The sequence below is a fragment of the Chlamydomonas reinhardtii genome, chromosome 12, assembly GCF_000002595.2.
Source record: "Chlamydomonas reinhardtii strain CC-503 cw92 mt+ chromosome 12, whole genome shotgun sequence".
NCBI lineage: Eukaryota > Viridiplantae > Chlorophyta > Chlorophyceae > Chlamydomonadales > Chlamydomonadaceae > Chlamydomonas > Chlamydomonas reinhardtii.
The window spans coordinates 3,560,389-3,581,382 of NC_057015.1; the positions used below are offsets into that span (position 1 = coordinate 3,560,389).

The 20,994-nt window shown below is 62.3% G+C and overlaps 6 protein-coding genes across 6 annotated transcripts; 3 read left to right on the top strand and 3 right to left on the bottom strand.

Moving 5' to 3' along the window:
* Positions 1–68: 68 nt before the first annotated feature.
* Positions 69–4,504, bottom strand: CHLRE_12g513450v5 (uncharacterized protein). Its single transcript, XM_001702944.2, has 10 exons — positions 4,317–4,504; positions 3,884–4,066; positions 3,631–3,699; positions 3,279–3,506; positions 2,908–3,150; positions 2,553–2,723; positions 2,194–2,362; positions 1,715–2,102; positions 1,278–1,560; positions 69–1,068 (listed from the first exon to the last, which is right to left on the bottom strand). Exons 1-9 carry the CDS (start codon positions 4,335–4,337, stop codon positions 1,449–1,451), a joined length of 1,584 nt encoding a protein of 527 aa, XP_001702996.2. The 5' UTR covers positions 4,338–4,504; the 3' UTR covers positions 69–1,068; positions 1,278–1,448.
* A 92-nt stretch (positions 4,505–4,596) lies between these two features.
* Positions 4,597–11,250, top strand: CHLRE_12g513500v5 (uncharacterized protein). Its single transcript, XM_043068267.1, has 13 exons — positions 4,597–5,181; positions 5,714–5,965; positions 6,202–6,315; positions 6,553–6,744; positions 6,933–7,210; positions 7,663–7,816; positions 8,023–8,333; positions 8,532–8,703; positions 8,833–8,985; positions 9,252–9,422; positions 9,639–9,895; positions 10,089–10,417; positions 10,579–11,250. The coding sequence occupies exons 1-13, from the start codon at positions 4,972–4,974 to the stop codon at positions 10,761–10,763; spliced, it is 2,778 nt and encodes a 925-aa protein (XP_042918362.1). The 5' UTR covers positions 4,597–4,971; the 3' UTR covers positions 10,764–11,250.
* Positions 11,251–11,589: 339 nt separating this feature from the next.
* On the top strand, positions 11,590–14,026 carry CHLRE_12g513550v5 (uncharacterized protein). The gene is made up of 6 exons (XM_043068268.1): positions 11,590–11,716; positions 11,785–12,270; positions 12,471–12,629; positions 12,818–13,366; positions 13,500–13,620; positions 13,735–14,026. The coding sequence occupies exons 1-6, from the start codon at positions 11,678–11,680 to the stop codon at positions 13,839–13,841; spliced, it is 1,461 nt and encodes a 486-aa protein (XP_042918363.1). The 5' UTR covers positions 11,590–11,677; the 3' UTR covers positions 13,842–14,026.
* A 48-nt stretch (positions 14,027–14,074) lies between these two features.
* CHLRE_12g513600v5 (uncharacterized protein) lies at positions 14,075–16,757 on the top strand. The gene is made up of 8 exons (XM_043068269.1): positions 14,075–14,178; positions 14,242–14,390; positions 14,524–14,645; positions 14,753–15,024; positions 15,221–15,358; positions 15,516–15,596; positions 15,762–15,890; positions 16,013–16,757. Exons 1-8 carry the CDS (start codon positions 14,098–14,100, stop codon positions 16,229–16,231), a joined length of 1,191 nt encoding a protein of 396 aa, XP_042918364.1. The 5' UTR covers positions 14,075–14,097; the 3' UTR covers positions 16,232–16,757.
* A 1-nt stretch (position 16,758) lies between these two features.
* On the bottom strand, positions 16,759–18,884 carry CHLRE_12g513650v5 (uncharacterized protein). The gene is made up of 4 exons (XM_043068270.1): positions 18,606–18,884; positions 18,405–18,520; positions 17,970–18,164; positions 16,759–17,850 (listed from the first exon to the last, which is right to left on the bottom strand). The coding sequence occupies exons 1-4, from the start codon at positions 18,618–18,620 to the stop codon at positions 17,739–17,741; spliced, it is 438 nt and encodes a 145-aa protein (XP_042918365.1). The 5' UTR covers positions 18,621–18,884; the 3' UTR covers positions 16,759–17,738.
* Positions 18,885–18,938: 54 nt separating this feature from the next.
* CHLRE_12g513700v5 (uncharacterized protein) lies at positions 18,939–20,984 on the bottom strand. Its single transcript, XM_043068271.1, has 4 exons — positions 20,609–20,984; positions 20,175–20,337; positions 19,731–19,913; positions 18,939–19,498 (listed from the first exon to the last, which is right to left on the bottom strand). Exons 1-4 carry the CDS (start codon positions 20,788–20,790, stop codon positions 19,304–19,306), a joined length of 723 nt encoding a protein of 240 aa, XP_042918366.1. The 5' UTR covers positions 20,791–20,984; the 3' UTR covers positions 18,939–19,303.
* Between the last annotated feature and the right edge of the window lie 10 nt (positions 20,985–20,994).

Consider the following 20,994-nt stretch of genomic DNA (forward strand, 5'->3'; position numbering starts at 1 on the left):
CGTGTATGACACGGTTTGCGAGAAGACCGCTGTGAGGAAGAGCGCCGGGGCAACCAAGAGTACTAGGGAACCCGTGCCGCGCCTGCAGAGGCGAGCAGGGCCCCTTGACGAGCATCGCATCACCTCGCGAATGGCCGACATGTGCGGACTGCGTCCCCACGCGGGGTCAGCCAGCAGACCGCCACTTGGCGCTTTCTCGTATATGGCGCGCAAAAATAGGTTTGGAAGGTCAAGTTGCTATTAAGGTAACTCGCAGGGAAGGCCACTGAACTGCCACACGAACCTCGCTGCCCGCACCAGAATTACTTGTAAAAGGTGAAGTGCCGACTGTTTAATGCATGTATAGGCACAGAGTCAAGGGTGGGCACCAAGGGGCCAGGGAAAGCCGCCCGCGGACTCGTATCAGTCTCTCACAGGGAAAACGGGCTATCTATTGGCACCTTCTATTGTGTAAAGGCACCTACCGAGCATAGGGCTGAATTCGCAGAGAAGAGATACCTCCCGCCCGCCCATGCTCTGGAGCGCTGATCGGAAAACCACACTCTGCCACAGCACACCTGGCGTATTGGAGTACAAAACCTCACAACCCAAATTGCCAGCGCTTAAGAACATAGATGGAAGCCGAAAAGCGCACTTTGGCAGCACCCGTGCCCGCGCGCAGAATCAAGCGTCAGTTCGGAAACGCTTACTGGAAGGGACATTAAGAACGCCACACATGTCAACATGCGAAGGACGATCATTGATCCGAGCGAAACAACGGCTACACGGGCCGGACATCACTCACACAATCAATCGCTTAAAGCATAATACGTACAAACTAGATAATGAACGACGGAAGGCAGGAAAAGTGCACGGGCACTCTGCTGCGCACCCCTAAAACGACTACACCGCACTCAAGTTGCGACAAGTGACGCCCGGCATGCTGCAGTGGCAGTGGCGCCACTGCAAATTGGTGTTGTCAGCTGGTCTGCACCCTCTGTGTCCCCTGACCTGCCGCGTGACGCCGTGACGTTGCTCCAGGGCACAACTGGCGATCCCCTCCGGCAGTCCTGGCCATGGCAACAGTACCTGCGAGCAGAATAGGATGGCCGGCGGCATTCTGGACCGGCGGTCACAGCCGCGACAAGGACCCGAGCCGTGCGCCTTGTGGCTCCATATGTGGCTCGGCGTCTTCGGGTGCTGGGACTGTCCCCTCTGTAACATCCGCATATGCGTGCCAGTCGCCCCCTACGGCTGACTACGTACTTCCTCCCAGGCCAGCGCAACCACGATCTCACCACTGTCCCGGCCACTGCAGTGAGCTGCCGCCAACCTTGCCGCCGCGCTTCCGCAGCGGCCTGCTCCGCCATGTACAGCAGCCGCCTTCGATCCACGTGCGCCAGACATGCTGCTGCGCATCATGTGGTGGTGCGCCCGGCCCGCTGTGGCCTGGTGTGATGGCAACCCCGTCAGTCCTGGTCGTGCGGCAGGCGGTGCAGCTGGCGGTAGCAGTCCGCCACGTCCAGCAGCCCGCCCGCAGCCTCCCGGACGGCCGCGGCACTGCAGCCGTGGCGCTCGTACCTGCAAACCCAAACATGGAGAGGGCCACGGGCTGCAATCGGCTGCCGACCACATGGCTGCGCCATGGCTGCTTTCGGCGCAGCCCCACTGGACCTCAGTGCTTGACCGGAACCCCAAGCGCAGCCACCGGTCGTTTGCCGGGCCTGCCACTCACCAGTGCACGTAGGCGCCAGCGTCCACCAGCGCCAGCGCCCTCCGCACCGTGTTTTCCAGCAGCCCCACCACATTGGACCGGTTGGCCACAGTGGTGAGGCTCGCCGAGCCACCGCCACCGGGGGCTGTCCCAGCCGCAGCCGGCGGTTTGCCGCCACCCGCCCCGGCCGCCCCGCTGGAGGGGGCTGAGGCTGCGCCGCGCCGCGCCTCACGCAGTAGTGTTGCCGCGCCTGAGCGCAGCCAGAGGCTGGCCTCCGGCGCCAGCGTGGGGGCCGCACCCGATGGACCTAGGGACTTGACGTAGGCGGACAGCAGGGCCGCCTGTGCCGGGCCGCCGTCGCCTGGCGGCACGGCGGCAATCGGGTAGCCACGGGCCATGAGGAGCGCACCTGCAGCACAGGGACCACGGGAGGCGGTGTTGGCCGGAGTTGCAGGGGATGCGGCGCTGTGTCCCGCACTGCTGCGAGAGCCGTCGCGCACCTGCGGTACTGATGGGCGCGTTGCCACGGAGCGCATCCGCTCGCGGCAGCAGTGAGCCCATTGAGCGCAGCGAGTCCGCCCACATCCCATTGACGGCGGTGTTGGGGTGGCAATGCACCGTCCACGTCTCCAACATCTTGGTGCACGGGTCCGCACCTACCGTGGTCACCTGGGGTGGCCGGGTGGGGCCAGCGGGCAGCGAGGACGGATAAGGTAATGAGCTATTGCAGCGTGCCCCGCACGGATCTCGGGACGCAATGTGCAACCCACCGAGCTGTGACCCTGGCGCCCCGCCGCGCTCTCTTTGGCCGCATACCGTACCGTTTAGGGCATGTACAGTGCCCGGGCACGCGACTCACCACGTCCCGGATGCGCCCCATGCTGCGCAGTGCATCGGCGCCATCCAGCGGCCACACCAGTCCGGTCAGGTTATGCGCCACGAGGCGGTTGATATCGGACATGCCTCCGCCGCCGCCGCCGCCCGGCAGCAGCGGCGCCACGGCAGCGCGCTGGCAGGCGTCCATCAGGTCCTGGTTGCCAGTCACAGGAGCGAGGAACGATTCATGCCAGTAACACAGCAGCAGCAGCCCAGACGAGCAGGATATGGCCCCTCGAAAGGCTACCAGTGCTTGTTCCTGCAGCTATCATATCACGTCCATCGCGCACTCAGGTGCCTTTCCTGCCTTGGATCCTAGCCCGTGCCCCACGCCCCACCTGGTTGCTGAACAGCAGCACCACGTCCGCGTACGCCTGCAGGAACGACAGCGCCATCACGGCGTTCAGGCTCTGCATGGGCGTGTCACCCGCCAGCCGCGGCGTCACGGACGCCGCCGCCAGGTGTGCCAGCGGGAACTCCTGGCGCAGGTGCTCCAGCAGCCGGCTGCCCAGGCCCGAGCCGCTGCCGCCCGCCAGAGAGTGGATTAGCATGAAGTTGGGACAGGCGTCGGCCTCCTCCGCCTGGCAAGGTGCGCGGCGAGCACGAGGTGAAGTCAGGTTAAACGTTGTGTGCTGCAAGGAGCGTGAGCGTGCAGCATTATTGCCTGCCAACGCACACAGGGCAGTCGCTCAGCCGGTGACGGGCCCACCTCTTTCCGGATGCCGTCATAGATGTGCTCCAAAATCCGAAACTCGGCCAGCGAGGGGTCCTCCGTGGCTGTGGACGATACCCAGGCCGGGCCCAGCGCGCTGCCGCCCGAGCGCGGCCAGCCCCCTGCCGGCTGCTGCGCCGCTGGCTTGCTGTACGGTGTTGCGCCACCGGCGGCCGAAGCATGGATTTGGTTATACCCGAATGCCCAGTTGTTGCCACGCCCTGACTGCAATGGGTGAGCGCGGCCGTTGCAGCGACAAGCCAGGAGACGTGAGTGCGAGGATTGGAGCATTACCGTGTTGCAGGGGTGCAGTCCACGGCGGTATGCAAGTGAAGAGCCTGTGCCTCACCTGGCCGAGATAGCACTGGTCGCGCGAGAAGATGCCGTCGCGGTCGGCTGATAGGACACCATTTACGACCTGCGTCACGCACACTTTGAAGCTCACATCCGGAACGAGCCGAGCTCAGCGCCGCTGCTGGTCACACCCCGCGGTTTGTCAACCGCCGCACTAGATCCGAAACGCCCGGGACGACTTTTGTATGCGATTTTGGTCCGGCCGCTTGCAAAGCCAAGTAGCCAAGCTTGCCGCTGCCGCAGCTCACCTTGGGTTCTGTGTCTACCAGCACCGCTCGTGCGCGCCGACGCCCGTCCAGCCCAACGCGGAAGACTTCGCCGTCGGCAAACGCGAGGTCGCCTGTGGCAGTCCAGCTTGACGGCACAGTGGCGGCCTGTGCTGCCAGACGCTCAAACAGGGCCTGCCCGACCTGGTTGCCGCACTGGCCAACCTGAAGCGCGAGGGCAGCCGCGCATTGTTCATGCGGCAGCACATTTGTCTCTGTGTGTGTGTGCTCGCTAATTACAATAGCGGCGGTGCTGTGACGCGAGTGGACAAGGACTAAGCCGACGCATACCATAGCTTTGGTTAATGTGTGCCAGACTTGAACATGGGGTTCAGCGCCAGCTGCCCCAGATTGCCCCACCAGCTTCCGCCCGTCCTTTGCAGCGGTTCCGCCCCCGTAGGGACCGCTCCCGCACCTGGATGGTAATTGTCGGCATTTATTCTCTGCTCTCCGATCCGCTTTAAGCACCACCCTGAGCGGGCTGCGACAGCTGCCTTAACATGCCCATATCGTCAGTGGGCCTTCACCTTCAAGCGCAATTCCTTGGTCCTCGTGGCAAACATTTTGCACCTAGACATGTGCACTGTTAAGGGCCAACGCTCGGAGTTTTGCCTAAATCGATTTGCTCTGCATGGCAAATTGTTGTGGTGCAATGGTGCACCAAGTGACACAGCCCATGCTCTTTAGTTCTGGAAGTGATAGCCCTTGCTTAGACCACAACTCGCCCGATTGGCCCAGGTCTTTTCAACGGCCCCATTTCGGCTTCGTCTCATTTATAGCCTGTTTTACGCTCATCAGGGCAGAAAAGCTGCATAACATACTGTGGTAACAATTTAACCGGCTAGCCGCTGAACTTGCAAGCAGACCGGAACTAATTGGCCCCACTGACTGGCCTGTTCGCCTGTTACTCAGTCAGGCAGGATGCGTGCACCATCAGTATAGACAAGTCGATTCGGCAAAGGCCCCGGCGGACTCGGCGCCAAGTGACTGCGCGATCGGACCATAGGCTTTTGCGTTGAGGAGCGTGCAGCAATACTGCCAGCATCTCTAGCAGCTTTGGAGGCAGCAGCATGGCGCTGGTAGCGACGGACGCGCAGAAGAAGGCCATGGAGGACCTGCTGCCGAACCAGGAGGACCTGCTCTATGAGGAGGAGTTGGCTCGCAACCCTTACAACCTAAAGATGTGGATCCGCTATATCCATGCTCGCGCGGACGCAGTGCCGAAGCGGAGATATCTGCTGTATGAGCGTGCCGTCAGGGCCCTGCCCGGCTCCTACAAGGTGCGCGGCGCCGCTGCCTTATTCTGCCTAGACGTTTCCCGGCACTTCTGTGCCTAGGCTTGTGACGTTGAGGCACAGCGGTGGGGCTCTGGCGGGTTGAGGCTTGGCTAGGACTCACTGTGCGCGGAGTCACACGGACTTTGCCCGCGGGAGGGTTTGCAGCAAAGTCGGGGTTGGTGGAGTCATGTTGGGCCCTGATAGCATGTGATGGCTCGGCGTCTTCGGGTGCTGGGACTGTCCCCTCTGTAACATCCGCATTCTTATTCTGGGCTGTGCGATTTATGCCGCATGGGCCCCAGTCATCGGCTGAGGATGAAGGGCACGTGCACAGGGTGAAAGGGAAGGGTGCACGGAGGCCGCGGGAACCCTGGGGTCTGGCACCAGGGTTCCGGGGGCTTTGCGTCAGTCGTCTCTCACGAGCATACCAGGAGGGCAGGAACCTCGCGCCTCCTGAAATGCACGTGTGCTAGTCATCGACCTCACGTCTCTAAACCTTGACCATAACGCCCTTGAACAATGAATGCACGCGCAGCTGTGGCACGCCTACCTGACGGAGCGGCGGCTGGCGGTGCGCGGCCTGCGCCCCGACGATGTGGCCTACGAGGCGCTAAACAACACCTTCGAGCGCGCACTGGTGTCTATGCACAAGATGCCGCGCGTGTGGCTGGACTACCTGCAGCTGCTGATGGACCAGCGGCTGGTCACGCGCACGCGGCGCACCTTTGACCGCGCACTGGGCTCGCTGCCCATCACGCAGCACGACCGCGTGTGGGCGCTGTACCTGGTGCGTGCGGTGCAGGGGGCCATGGCGTGACGGCTGGGATGCGGGTGCATAGGTGGGATATGGCTGATGTGTGCCTATGCGGGACGGGTGTGTGCGAGCAATGGCATGGAACTGCGCTGGCGGGCGGGGTGCTGTGCGGAGTGGGCGAATGGGGCTTGCCTGCGGAGGGTGCTACAGAATTACACGACGCCCATGCCGGCGCCCTGCTAACGTGTGGTCTGCATGGCATGTCGCAGAAATTCATTCACACGCCGGGCATCCCCGTGGAGACGGCGGTGCGGCTGTACCGGCGCTACCTGAAGCTGGAGCCCACGCACGCGGAGGAGTACGTGGCCTATCTCAAGGCCAAGGTGGGTCCAGCAGGGGTGGGGCAGGAGTGGGCTGGAAGGCGTGGGATGCGGCTGGGCGACGGGCCGTGCCTTGCCTTGCCTGGTCGGTCGCGAGGAGTGGCTGCGGCGGGGTGTCCATAAGCGGGGCCATGCCAACCGAACCTACTGGGTCGTCGGTGGGCTGCCGCTTTCCGGGTTGCTGGGGTTATGGGCTCGGGCACGGGCACCTTATCCTGTCCTACCATCATCTCTACACAGAACCGCTGGGGCGAGGCGGCACGGAAGCTGGCGGAGCTGCTGAATGACGACACGTTCCGCTCGCTGGAGGGCAAGAGCAAGCACCAGCTGTGGTTGGAGCTGTGCGACATGATCACCAAGCACCCCAAAGAGGTGGAGGGCATGCGCGTGGACGCCATCATCCGCGGAGGCATCCGCCGCTTTACCGACGAGGTAGGGCGGGTGGCGTGTACTGCTCGCAATGGGTCGGCGTGACCTTACGTGTGCTCAGACAATTGTTCAGTTCTTTCCCCCCTGCGCCGCAGCTAGGGCTGGCAGCCATACATGCCTTATCTCACACTGACCCTTCTTTGATTGACCATGCTGCTCCTGCAATGCGCCTGCTGCACACACACGCACAGGTGGGGCGGCTGTGGACCTCCCTGGCCGACTACTACATCCGCCGCGGCATGTTTGAGAAGGCGCGCGACGTGTACGAGGAGGGCCTGTGCTCCGTCATCACCGTGCACGACTTCTCGCTCATCTACGACGCTTACACGCAGTTTGAGGAGTCGTTACTGTCCGCCAGCATGGAGCAGCTGGCGGGTGACGACGAGGACGAGGAGGGCGGCAAGGAGAAGGAGGGCGACGACGGCACGGACTTCTTGCTGAAGGACGACGGCAATGACGTGGACCTGCGGTGCGTGTGCGTGTGCGTGTGCTCGTGCACGTGGGTCGGGAGGGCGTGCACGGCTGGAGTGACTGCAGGGATCCAGGCGCACATATCTTTTGGAATCCGACACCGTGGCAGTGGCTGTGATACCCATTCATGAAAAGCGATATCGTTTACATCTTTGCGTGACGATACCACAACGTCTTTGCTGAGCCCCGCCGCGCTAAGATGCGCATTGCATGTCCCCAATTACCGTACTGCCTCGTTGCATTATGTGCGGTCCGTGGCGCTTGGGCGCAATGATGCCCAAATTTGAAAAGCGATATCGTACATCTAAGAATGACGATAGCATTAACGTACTGCTGAGCGCACGCCACGTTTCGCTCAACGCCCCGCCTCAGGCCACTTTTGCCGGTCGAGTCCCCACACCTTACGGCATCCTACACGCCCTCCCTCCACACGCCCCCGCCCCTCCCCAGGCTGGCCCGCCTGGAGCATCTGATGAACCGGCGGCCTGAGCTGCTGTCGTCCGTCATCCTGCGCCAGAACCCGCACAACGTGGCGGAGTGGCACAAGCGCGTCAAGATCTTCACCGGCAAGCCCACCAAGCAGATCCTCACATACACCGAGGCGGTGAGTGGGTGTGCGATTGCTAGCGGCGCAGCCGGCAGCCTGGCGAGCGCGTTCAGCGGGGGTCTAACCACCCCAAGCCTGTTAATAGTCAGTGCTTGTCCTGGCCCGCACGAGTCATGCCCCCTAGCTCCCCACTCATCCCTACGGCCCTGCACCCGCTGCTGACGCCTTCACCCCCGCGGCGGCGTGGGCTTCACCCCCCACAGGTCCGCACCGTGGACCCGGACAAGGCCATTGGCAAGCCCTTCACGCTGTGGTGCGCCTTCGCTAAGTTCTACGAGCACCACGGCGACGTGGCCAACGCACGCATCATCTTCCAGAAGGCAACCGAGGCGCGGCACAAGTACGTGGACGACCTGGCGCACGTGTGGTGCGAGTGGGCGGAGATGGAGCTGCGCCACAGCAACTTCAAGCGCGCCCTGGACGTGGTGACGCGCGCCATCACGCCCACGCCGCGCCCCGCGCGCATGACGCCCGAGGAGGAGCGCGCGCTGCCAGTGGCGGACCGCGTGTACAGGTGGGCCGGGGTGCTGCCGGGGAGAAAGGGCTGGGGGGGCGGGAGTGGCAGGGGGCTGCTGTGATGTGCACGTGGTGTTGTGCGTGGACCGTGTTGCGGATGAACCTGCGCTCGTATCACTTTGCCTCTTTCGTGGCTCGGGCTTGACGTGCTGCGCACCCCTGGCAACCCCACGCTGGCTCGCCACGGCCTCCGCAGGAACCTGAAGCTGCACCTGATGCACACCGACCTGGAGGAGAGCTTGGGCACGCGCGAGTCCACGTGCGCCGCCTACGACCGCATTCTGGAATTGCGCATCGCCACGCCGCAGGTCATCCTCAACTACGCGCTGTTCCTCACAGAGCAGAAGGCATTCGAGGACGCGTTCAAAGTAAGAGCCAGAACGCTCTGCTTCTTGTTACTTAGGTTACCCCAGTTACTCCAGTAGCTTTGTTTTTATGGCCGAGCGCCGGTTCTGAAGGCCCTGAAAGCGTCCGCATTCCTAACTTCGCGCTCACAGGTGTACGAGCGAGGCATTGCGCTCTTCAAGTACCCGCACGTGAAGGACATCTGGACCGCCTACCTGGCCGCCTTCGTTGAGCGCTACGGCGGCAAGAAGCTAGAGCGCGCCCGCGACCTGTACGAGCAGGCCATCAAGGACGCGCCGCCCACGGTAAGGAGCGATGTTTTTGTTGCGGCTGCTGCTGCTGTTGCTGCGTAGCTGTCTTGGGTATGAGCCATGCGGTCCAGCGCGCACTAAAGTTCGGTTCCCCTATCGATGGAGCCCTGCCATTGATCAGGCACCCTGAAGTCCTGCCTAACTTTGCCTCCGCACCTGCCCTCCGCACCACGCCTCCGGCGCCTCCTCTCCACCGGGCCCCTCCCGCTCACCCGTCGTCACCCCGTCTCCGTCCAATGTCCTCCCCTCCCCCCCTCCAGGAGTGCAAGCCGCTGTACCTGGAGTACGCCAAGCTGGAGGAGACGTACGGCCTGGCACGACACGCCATGGACATATACGCGCGGGCGCTGGCGGCGGTGCCCAAGGCCGAGCGCAAGTCGGTGCTGGACCTGTACGTGAGCCGCGCCTCCGACTTCTTTGGGATTGCCAAGGTGCGGCGTCACGACCTGCCGCTTCAACGGCAACAGCATCGGTGGTGTTGCCCGACATGAGCGGCTTAAGTTAGCCTGACACCAGCCTAAGTCAGCCTGACACCAGGTGTCCAACCCCAGCTGCGCGCGGCTCCGTGCCCCTGCCTTGCGCGCATCCTCACCGCCCCATTCGCTCCACCCACCACCCTCCCCGTCTGCACTTGCTGCTGCCTGCAGGTGCGCGAGATCTACGAGTCCGCCATCGAGGCTGAGCCGCCGCACGAGCTGTCGGACGACGACGTGCGCGAGGTATGCATGCGCTACTCCGCGCTGGAGACCAAGCTGGGCGAGATCGACCGCGCACGCGCCATCTACGTGCACGGATCCGCCGTGAGCCACCCCGACCGTGCGGCCGACTTCTGGGCGGCGTGGCGCGCGTTTGAGGTGCGGCACGGCAACGAGGACACGTTCAAGGAGATGATGCGGATACTGCGGTGAGTGCTGGGGTGCCCGGGGTTAGTTGTGGTTGGGCGGGGACTGGGGTCCTGGGCCATGGTGGGGTGGAAACGTCAGGCGGTTGGGCTTGACTGTGGGTGGCATGCATGCGTGGGCCGCCGCTGGGTTGACTGTTGCCGGCCGGTTGCCAATATGCTGCTCTTATGCTGGAAACGCGCACGTGTCGCGCAGGTCGGTCAAGGTCAGCTTCAGCCACACGCAAATCAACTCCATCGTGGACGCGGCGCGCCTCACCTCCAAGGCCGACGCCGAGGCAGGCGCAGGCGGTGCCGTGGCCGGAGCCAAGCGGCCGCGTGACGGCGGCGACGCCATGGCGGAGCTCGAGGCGCAGGCGGTGGCGGAGATGGGGTTGGGCGCGGGCGCCGCCGCGGGTGGCGCGGGCCGTGGCACGGCACTGTCCGGGTTCGTGTCAGCGGGCGTGTACCAGCAGGGCGCCGACAAGGACAAGGAAGGCGGTACGGCGGCGGCGCCGCAGCAGCGCAAGCCGGCACCAGTGGCTGGTGAGTCGTCCTGCTAGGCTGTGCTGCTTCTCTGTAATCCTGTGTATTGTATAATTGTGCCTGCCTGCACAGTTACTGGTGATTAGCCCGGGCAAGGACACTTATGAAATTTTGGTTAGTGCCCTCTCAACGCGCCCCTCTTCCCTGGCTTTGCCGTGCAGCTAACCCTGAAGAGATTGACCTGGACGCTGACGCGGACGACGACGGCGCCGGTGCGGGCGGCGCCGAGGACATGGACGTGGCTGAGAAGGCGGTGCCCGCGGGTGTGTTCGGTTCGCTGGCAGGGCTGGCGGGCAAGGGGCAAGGAGAAGGCGGGGAAGCGGCTGCCAAGAAGCAGCGCACGTGAGGTAGCAGGGGGTGTTTGAGTGTCAGGATGTGTGATGGGACAGTGGCAAGGATATCTGTTTTGTGTTGATGTGTGATGGGACAGGGTTCAAGGCAGGTTGGCGAGGTCCCGTAGGGTGCAGCCGATGCCCAGACCCGTAAGCAGACAGCAAACAGTTTGCAGTGGCAGAGCAGAAGTGCATGGCTGGTCGAACGCCGGCGTTACTGTACCGACAAGTTGCTGGCTGGCTGGAAGTTTGCTGATGCGCATCTGTTTTGTGTTGATGCTTGGTTTGAAGGCTAAGGGTGTGGAGGCATGGCGTGTGCGGACTCAGGGCTGCGGCCTCGTCAATCGGCTTGCCACATGTCACTGCGAGGCCGATGGTGGGTCGCCAAGTGTCCTGGACATGGCCGCGGTCGGTTTCCACTAGCAGGCATCAGCCAGGTGTCCGCCAGGCCAGCAAAGCAAGCACAACTCAGGCACCCACTGTGTCAAATCCAACTACCCAAGTAGCCGTGACGCACGGGCGTGGCATTGCAAGAAGAAGAACTGCAGGAGGACTGGGACTCCCTTGTCCAGATGTGGTGCGCGTGGTGGCAAGCGCCAAGCGGTCAGGGAAGCCCGCACTCCGCAGGCACTGGTGCTCGCAGGGGTAGCTGTGGGGACCGCGCGGTCCGGGTACTTGTACAAGGAGCTGTCGGGGGCAGCACCCCTGTGCCGCATATACAGTTATTATGCTTAGGCAATTGCTATAGCAATCCGCAGCGGCCGGCTGCAACCCGGATCCAGGCAGCTGTCCATCCCCAGAACCGCCTGTTCTCGACTGAGCATACGCAAGTAGCGAGCAGGAAATACTGTGATGGCTGCTTGAGCCCTCATCACAAGGGCCTTCACATAGTCCGAAAAACGACCGACGTGTGGCCAAAGCATGAAAGATGAGCTCAAAGCTTCGACTGAAGTCGCGAGGAAATGCGGTGAGCGAGCCAGGCTAACGCGCAAAGGAGTGTGTTCGCGTGAAGTGAAGACGGCATTCCATGGACAGGGCCTGTCGGAGCGGCAGCAAATTGAGATGGCCATTGCCCTCTCGTTAAAACAACAGCAACAAAGCGATGCACCAGCTCTGCAGGCTCCCGCGACAGCGCAGGATGAGGCACGTGCAGACAGCCAACAGCCTCCCGCTGCCCAGGAGGCGGAACAGCCTCTCTTTGCAGAGCAGGTACGGGTGCATACTACAGAGAAGACCACAGGGCAGACCGCGGAGCCATCCACAAGGCAGGCCGCTCAGGATGCCCCGGAGGGAGCTACGGGGGCCGCCGAAAACGCTCTCGCACCAGCCACAGCTGCATCGCCAGTCACAGCCGCGCCGACAGGCCCGCTGACAGCCCCGCAGCCAGCTGTTGCCTCCAAGCCGGTGGCTGCCAAGAAGCAAACCTCAGCCGTAAAGGAGGCCCCCGCAGAAGCAGAGCCTGCGACAGCAGGTGGCCGCAGCAAGCGTGCTGCATCACAGCGGCGCACCTACGTCCATGAGGTGGGTGCTTGTGTTGTGGGCTGGGTCCTAGGCCAGCCTGTTAGCACTAGCTGAGTGCTGGTGTGTGTCGGAATTGCATGAGTTAGGGCGCCGCGTGTGATCTGGATATCATGGCAGCATGCGGGCTGGGGGCCTGTCTTCATGGCTGCTGCCAGTCCACCACACATACAGCCAAGACGTCAAAGCGTTGGCATATGCAGGGCGAAGAAAGTGACGAGGACGTGGGCGCAGAGGACGACGGCGGGGACGACAGCGAGTTTGAAGGACTGGGCGCGGGAAGCAGCAGCTCAGAGGACGAGGAGGAAAGCGACGTCGACGACGAGAGCGAGGATGAGCGGCCAAAGAAGAAGAGCAAGACGGTGAGAGCGCCCTGCTGCGCAATGCTGAGCGGGCCTGGCTTGTACCCATTTGGGTTTGGGGTCTGGGACCGGAACTCAAATGACGCAGGGCACAGCTCGAGGCATCTGGGAGGGGGCGCGTGGCAGCCAAAGTGGTTGGGCGAGGGCACACCGCGTCCATGGCTGAAAATGCACTATCCTGTCCACAGGCTGCCGCTGCGAAGAAGCCGGCCGTGAAGGCGGTGGCGAAAGGTGGCGGGGGCCGAGCAGCAAAAAGTGATACAGCTGCAGCTGCACCAGCCGTTAGCAAGGCAGCATCAGGCAAGGCCGCGCGTGTGGCTGGGCCCAAGGGCAAAGCCGCAGCAGGAGCGGTCCCACCAGCGGCTCCGGTGTCAGCTTTTGTCGCGAAGAAGCCAGCGCTGCCGACTGCCGTGGCGGCCAAAGCGCTCACCCCGGCCGCCGCTGTCGTCCGCGCTGTGCCCAGAGCCGCCACGAATGCTGCTGCAGCAGCGGACGACGAGCCCACGGAGGACGAGGAGGCGTGCAAGGACGAGCAGGAGGCGGAGGAGCAGGACAACGAGAAGCTGAAGGTGCAGCGGCCCAGCTCAGCGGCGGCGTCCGCGGCACCGCAACGGCCAGTGCTGCAGCTTCCGCGGCCGGGCGGGTACGTGCGGCCGAAGCCTCTGGGCGCAGCCACGCCCAACGCAGGCGGCCTGCCCAAGCCCTCAAATGCAGCGGCGGCCAAGCCAACTAGCAAGGCAGGTTCATCGGCAGCAGGGCCGGGAGCTGCACCCATGCAGTGTGGTGTGCGGCTTGAAGCGGGTTAGCATGTATGTTCGAGGAGTCTTGCAGCAGTTCTTACGGGCTCCCTTGATGGTCTTGCCAATGCAGGTGACGCCGGGTGGGAGTGCGTCCGCGCCCTTCAAGCCGCTGGGCCTGGTGAATCACTCCGCAACGCCCGGCGCTGCGGCCTCGGCTCCTTTCACGGCACCCACGCCCACAACCGGAGGCGGTGAGCAGGCCTCAGCGACGGGTAGCTTGACCACCTCAACCTAGCTCAAAGCTCATCTCAACTCGTCTATACCTCCGACGGGTCCCCTGCCCGTGCCCGTATGCTTTTGTGCAGGTGCCAGCGTTACCTCGGGCGGCATCCGCCTGCCGCCGCCGCTCACCACGGGGGCAACCATGGCATACCGCGTGCCCGGCCTCCGGCGACCGCCCAAGAAGACTTAGTCGTGCCAAGGGGCCTGGTCGGAGAGTAGGGATACCCGTGAAATGCGCCTGAGATACGGCGTGTGCAGGAATGACGTGGATGGGGCGCAAGGCGAGGCCTAGGCGACCACTCTCGTGGCCGAGTCGTGGGCTTGCATGGGTAGGGCTTCCAGAAGGTCTTGTGGTAACTCACTCACTTGTGTGGTAACTCTGTGTCATATACTCTGTGTCATATACTCTGTGTCATATACTTTAACACATTCAGTATATTGGCAAGATGGCTGGTGAACTGCTCGCAAAAGGCGACCGCGCATTTATCGATGAAAGTTATGAGGACGCGGTGCAGGCGTATACCGAGGTATGCGATCGTAGCGATGTAACAGTACATGGACTGTAGATAAGCATGCTTCCTCTCCGACAGGCCCTGGCAGCAGATCCTAGCGATGCGCGTATCTATGAGGCGCGCGCGAATGCTTATCTCAAGCTGGAGAAGCACTCTGAAGCGAACGCAGACGCCACGAAAGCTCTGGAGCTGTCGCCGGACCGGCCAAAGGCCTACCTGCGCAAGGGGTGAGACTTACGGCGGACACCCGGCCCCGCTTGGGTACCCAAGGGCGTCTGCGCGTGCGCTGGTGCCCAGGCGGCGTTCTCTTGCTCCGTGACTCTCAGACATAGCTTGCAACACCGGGCCTCCTGACCGCAGGATAGCGCTGTTCAACTTGGAGGAGTATGAAGCGGCTAAAGAGGCGTTCGAGGCGGGCTGTGCGCTGGCGCCCGACAACACCTTCAAGACGTGGATTCGCAAGTGCGATGCCGAGCTGGAGGGTAAGTTGGTGAAGTCACTTGTGTGCAGGGGGTAGAAGTGACGGCTATTGAGGCTTGGTTAGCAAGGAGACAGCTCTCTAGATGTTTATGTATGGCCTTCCCTGCAGATGAGGCAGCCGCTGCGCCGCAACCAGCCAAGGTCCAGGCGTCAGAGCCGGCGCCGGCACCCGCAGCAGCACCTGCACCAGTCCAGCCCGCTGCACCGGCGCAACCGCCCGCGGCAGTTACAGCGCCACAAGCGGCCGCGCCGGCCGACACTCCGGCAGGGCCGCCGGCCGGCCCCGCCGCTGCAGGCTCCTCTGCGGCGCCGCTGGCACCCGCGGCGGTTCCGGAGTACACTGGCAAGTACCGGCACCAGCACTACCAACTCGCCAACAGGGTGCGTACATGAGTGGGCATACGGACTGGGGGTTGTTGTAATCCTGCGGTTCCGGGCACATTTCCAGTACCTTGCGCTACCAGTGCGCGATGCAAGGTGGGGTTAGGTGGTCAGGCTCTGCCTGTCCAGAGCGGTTCTGGTGGCTCCAAACCCCCGCGGCGTACCGCCAACCAATTCGCGGCTGACCGCACCGCAGGTGACGGTGGACGTGTACGCCAAGAAGCTGAAGAAGGAGCAGGTGGCGGTGGCGTTCGGCGAGAGCCACCTCACCGTCACCATCAACGACACGGACGGCCAGGAGGAGTACAAGCTGGACGTGGAGCTGTACGGCAAGGTGGGCGGGAAGGAGAGGGTTGCAGGCACGACTAGCTACCGGAAGGAGGGGAGGGCATCGTGGCAGGGTACCGTATGCCATGTCAAACCACATGGTCACACGGACACGCGAAATGCTTTCAACCCCGGGTGTAATACGCATGTTCATACGTGCACAGGTCATCCCGGAGCAGTGCAAGTACGAGGTGCTGTCCACCAAACTTGAGATCGTGCTGGTCAAGGCGGACAACCTGCAGTGGGTGAGCACGGCGGCGTTCGTGCAATGTGGGGCGCGGTGTTGGGTTGCTGTGGCTGCGGCCTAGTCTTTGTGCGCGACGCCGCCCAAAGCGCATGACATTGCCGCGAAATGCGGAATGCAAGATGAAGGCCAGCGCTTGTCTTGACGGTATTCGTCGTGTTCGCAGGGCTCGTTGGAAAAGAGCGACAAGGTGGCGGCGCCCAACTACAGCACGCCGGGCACGGAGGCGCCGCGCACCTACCCCACCTCCACCAAGAAGCAAAAGGACTGGAGCAAGGTGGAGAGCGAGCTCAACGTGAGTCGTTGGGCGCCCGCGCCCGCCTATCCGCCTCTGCACTTCTGCCGCCTGTCCCGCCAGGCCCAATACTGTACTCTGCGCTTAACCTCTCGGGCCCCTTGCCTGGCTCCTCCCCTCAGGAGCTGGAGCAGAAGGGCGAGCTGGACATGGGTGACCCGCTCAACAACTTCTTTAAGAAGATCTTTGCGCAGGGCGATGAGGACACGCGGCGCGCCATGATGAAGTCATTTGTGGAGTCCAACGGCACCGTGCTCAGCACCAATTGGAAGGAGGTGGGCACCAAGCCCGTGGAGTGCACGCCGCCCGAGGGCATGGAGGTCCGCAAGTGGGAGTCGTGAGCGCGTGAGGAGTTTGCAGAAAGTGCAGGGGGTCAGCGTGCCAAATGGAGGCACCGCAAGGCGAAAGGCGAGTTGTAGGGGCGTAAGCACGAGCGCAAGGCAAAGGGTTTTCGCAAACGAGCAAACTCCGAGTTCAAAAGTTTTGGTCCTCCGCTGCGCTCTACACTTTCAGTTCCGAGGAGCTACGGCGACAGGGGCCACCCTAGGGATGTGCAGGTGTTGACGCGCCTATGGTCCAGGGGTGCTACGGCCAGGGTCACAGGACGGTTGAGCGATGTGTAAGTTTTAGCGTACCAGGTCTGAAACAGGAGAGTACCTCCCCTGGTCTGCAGTACTGCATAGATGCAATTGAAGGTTGATAGGCGGGATGGCTGACAGGGTCCTGAACTCATGTCACCGCGTCGTTGTGATGCAGTTCGTGCGAAGGATGGGCCGCTAAGTATGGTTTACGAAGATGACCTAAAGTTGCGTATTGGAGAAGGCAACCGCACGAAGCATGTGCATGGTTGAATGCTGTAGGGCTCCGTACTACATACCCAGTGTCTCAATTCGTCTTAAAATGTTGCCGCGCATCCAGCTCCACCGTGGCAGTACCAACCGATGACCATCTACGTCCGCTACCTTCGATGCTCAAAATCCCTGCTTGTACATAAAACCCACCCAGCTTGGCCTCCCACGGCTCCACCGAAAGCCGTCCAGCCTTGGTTGCGTTGAAGCCGTAATCTTGTCTGAGGTGCTACCACAAGCCTTCCATACACACCAGCACCCACAGACACGGTATACGGTATACCGGAACACGCCAGCCTCCTCAGTCACTGTCACACAGGTCAATCACCTCCTTCACCTTCTGCAGGCCCCACTCCTGAATGCGGACTTGGGCGGTCTTCTGGCAGTGCTTGCACCGCACCAAGCGACCGCCTCCTCGATGGTGATCCACTTCCGGCACCCCGGGTGCATGGCGCGCCCCAAGTAGTAGACCGGGTTGGTCTGCTTCAGGCGCTTGCGGCCGCCCCGGCGCCGGCCCTCCAGCTGGGCGGCCGTCTCATTGCCGCTGCCGAACTGGGCCGCCTGCCAGCCCTTCAGCTGGGTGGCCGTCTCCTTGCCGCTGCCGAACTGGGCCGCGTGCCGGCCCTCCAGCTGGGCGGCCGTTTCATTGCCGCTGCTGTACTGGGTGTCCACCCCCCGCAACTTCTCTGGCAGGGGCAGGGGGTCCTCGTGTGTCGGCGGTCCCCCGTAGGGCCCGCCGCCAAGGAACGCCAGCGTCGCCGCCATGCTGGCGGCGATGACGGCCGCGTCCTCTGGTGTCGGCAGCCGCCCCAGGTCCCACTTCAGCAGCATGCGGGCGAGTTCTGCACCACGCTCATCACACTATTGCCGGCGCGCACTGCCCGGCACCTGTGCTTGACTATAGCCGCTGGTGACAACTGACGTTGCCGAACCCCTTCATGCCCCGACCCCCCAGCCACGCTGGCATCCCTGTGTCTCGGCTCCAACGGTCATCTAAAGATTATTTTTTCTTCGCCTCCTTCGGCTTCTTCTCCTTCTTTGGCTTTGGCAACAAGTGCTCCGGAATGGGCAGCCCCTGTTCCTTGCATCTAAGCACCTCCTCCACCACTTTCCTGCATGGGTACAAGAGCGGGGCCGCCAGGTCACATGCCGTCCTGTGACACCATGCCCTGCTCCAATACCCTGCAAGGCTACAACCCGTCCCTCCACACACCAACAACCCCGCACTCACCGCTCCTCGTCCTGCTTTTTCGCCTCCGTCATGTGAGACCCCACGTCTCTCCGGATGTGGTCCGCTTCCGAGCACTTGCGGTAGCCCAATGATGACATGAAACCCGCGTTCAGCTTGGGCTCAAGCGGCGCCTCGTGCCCGTTCTCGTACTTCACCCATATCCGCCCCGTCTGCTTGTCATCTGCACTCTCATACCTGCACATGCGTGTGTGACCAGGTAAGTTCCTGCTCATGCGGCATACAGCCAAGGGCATTACGAAACGCATTGGCTCACAACCGCGGTGGGCCATGCCCTGCTCCTGGTGGCGCGCTGGAGAACCCCTTTGGAATCACCCCCGACCGCGCGCCGCCACCCCTCCTGAAGCGATTATGGCCCGTCTGTCACCCATTACCACCTCCTATATGTCAAGCGTGCGTTGCGTGCCAGGCACTCACTTGACGCCGATGACCACGGCGGTGATGCCGAGGGGTGTCCTCACAATGTCGTGCAGCTTAAAGCCGAAAGCCGCTATGTCCTCGTCGGCCGTTATGAGGGCTGGACCCTTCTTGCCCTGCAAAATGAATTCTCGTAAGTATGCACGCTCAGTGCAAGGTGGCATCCGACGAATAAGCACTCTTTGCCACTGCAAGCCCCACCTTCTTCACGGGCATTCTTTTTATGCTTTAAAGATAACACTGCGAGCTTTGACAATCCCCCCAGGGCTAGGTTTCGCGGGCGCCCTATGCAATCTAGCTTTCTCTCTTGTGGCAAGCACTTGCAATGTAGTTGCTGTAAGATTCTATAGCCTGTCACACTGGTCACTTAAGAAACGGACACGTTAGGTGTTTTGAGCCTAATTCGTTGCTTGTCACGAAATAGAAGCGTCGCTTGATCAAGAAAACTTTGCGGACATATATTGAATGACTACAAATTAGAAAGCGAAATGGTGGTGGTGGCGGGCAACTTGACATCTAAGCCCGTGCGTTTCCCTTTTCCCCCAGCTGAACCCCACGCCTGAATCCCCATCAAGGCGCCACCCACATCGGTATGTACATCCCAGCGCCGCCCACTACACATATGGCGGGTCTGTCCAAGTGTAGTAATGTAGGAGTCGTCCGCTCATCCTCCGCTCCACAATCAGCAACTACGCTACGCTTCGTGGAGCTACTGCGACAGACTCCTTGTGCCCGCACACAAGTTGAGTATGAAATGTGCCCCGGTTGGGCCGACGCTGGAACCCACGCCACGTTCCACACACGCCAATATCCTATGTACATTACGGTAGTCGCGGTCACGCCTCCAGCAGTCCCTCACCCCATGTCGATGTCCGGCACAGCAGGCGGCCCTCACAGCCTCACTCCTGCGGCCGCACCTGCACCGCGTACCTGCCGCTGCTGCGAAACACGCGCAGCCCAACCTGCTCGTCCACATACACAACTTCAAATAACCCACTTCCAGCGATGGGCAGTGGCAGGTCCAAGCCCCACACCACCAGGCGCCCGCTGCGGATGTTGGCGCGGATGGTCTTGGGCGTCACCGCGCTGTCGTCCTGTGTTGATGACACGCGACACAAAGCCGTGCGTCAAGCTGTCTGTGAGCAGGTGGACGGACCAATAAAGTGGTGCGCGGGCTAGTGGAGGGCCGTGCCATACACGGTATGGGTGCACGGGGCAAATAAGGCAGGGACAGCGGCTGGCGAGTGGTGCTGCGCTATCCGTGAGCTGCAGTCCCACACAGGCCAGAATCCCACCCCCATTTGACAACCCGCCGGCGACACGCACCACGGGCTCGTACGTGCCAGCCGCCGAGATGAAGCTTTCCGGCCCGTTCAGCTCCACCTTGTTGAGCGCGGTGCGGCCGGCGGCGGGGTTGAAGTCCTGGCTGGCCTGGTTGCGGCTGTTGGCTATCTTGCTGGTGTTCCAGGTGAGGTCCCACAGGAAGGGCTTGCCGCGCGTGAAGCGCACCTGTGCGCGTGTGTGCGTGTGCGGCGGCAAGGCGGGCAAGGAGGTAGTGTTGCGGTATGAGCTGCACACGCATGACGGCGTTGTGTACGGTATGCGCCATGGAAACATCACCTGTTCCGGGCCGCCGGTCCCTATGCCTGACCGGGAACGCTTCTCGTTTGCCATTTGTCGCTGGCCAAACCCCCCATTAGCGCCCATCCAGGCCACGGGTAGCAGCACTACCTGCCAAGCCTATTCGGGGTCCCTGCCAATGCAGCTCACCACCCAGGGGCCTCCGCCAATTGCCGCCTCGTCAAAGGGCAGGCCGGCGTCCCCGCCCGCAATCAGCTCATCCAACAGCTCGTTGACGCGCGGCAGGTCGACGACGGCCTCCTCTGCAGTGATCAGTTCCCGCAGCTCCAAGCTGACCTGGCGCAGTCGCTTCCTGCGGCGTGTGAGGCAGGCCGACCGGTGACGGCAGGCACTCGTGGAGCGCGACAACAGGCAAGTGGAGGGGTTGGGGGTGACGGGTGCGTCTGGGCTGGACGCGGGCCGCATGCGCGCTGATTTTGTTTCAATCTGCCGCCATCGCAAACGTTTCCCGTTTGGGCAGACGGGTCAAAATGCAGAGCTTGACAGCGGTGGGCATATGCTTGCAACTGCGGCTCGCCATTTAATTTAAGCACTTAAGACATGGTAACATTACACGGGTTTACCTCTCAGCGTCCTCTGGATTTGCCTTGGGTGCAAAGGCCGATGAAATTCGCTCCCAAAAGCTTGGCGCCGAGGCCGCTGCGTACACCTTGACGGTGCTGCGAGGGCACACAGCTAGTCTCAGGCCAGTTCTGGCCCTCTGGGCTTGGCACAGCTGCCGGACTTGGGATTTCGAGTGCAACATCCCTAAGGTTAGTTCGTCTGTCGACCAGAGTTCTTTGTCACGACTCCTGATTTGTGACAGCCTTCCGTTCGAATGTTTGTCGTCGCCGTATCGACAACGAAATAAGAGCCCATATCAACAACGAAATTCCGCCTCCGCCCATTCCGTCAACCGCCGCCGGTTTCGCCCCCACATTGCCCTGCGGCACTCGCTACTTCCTACACT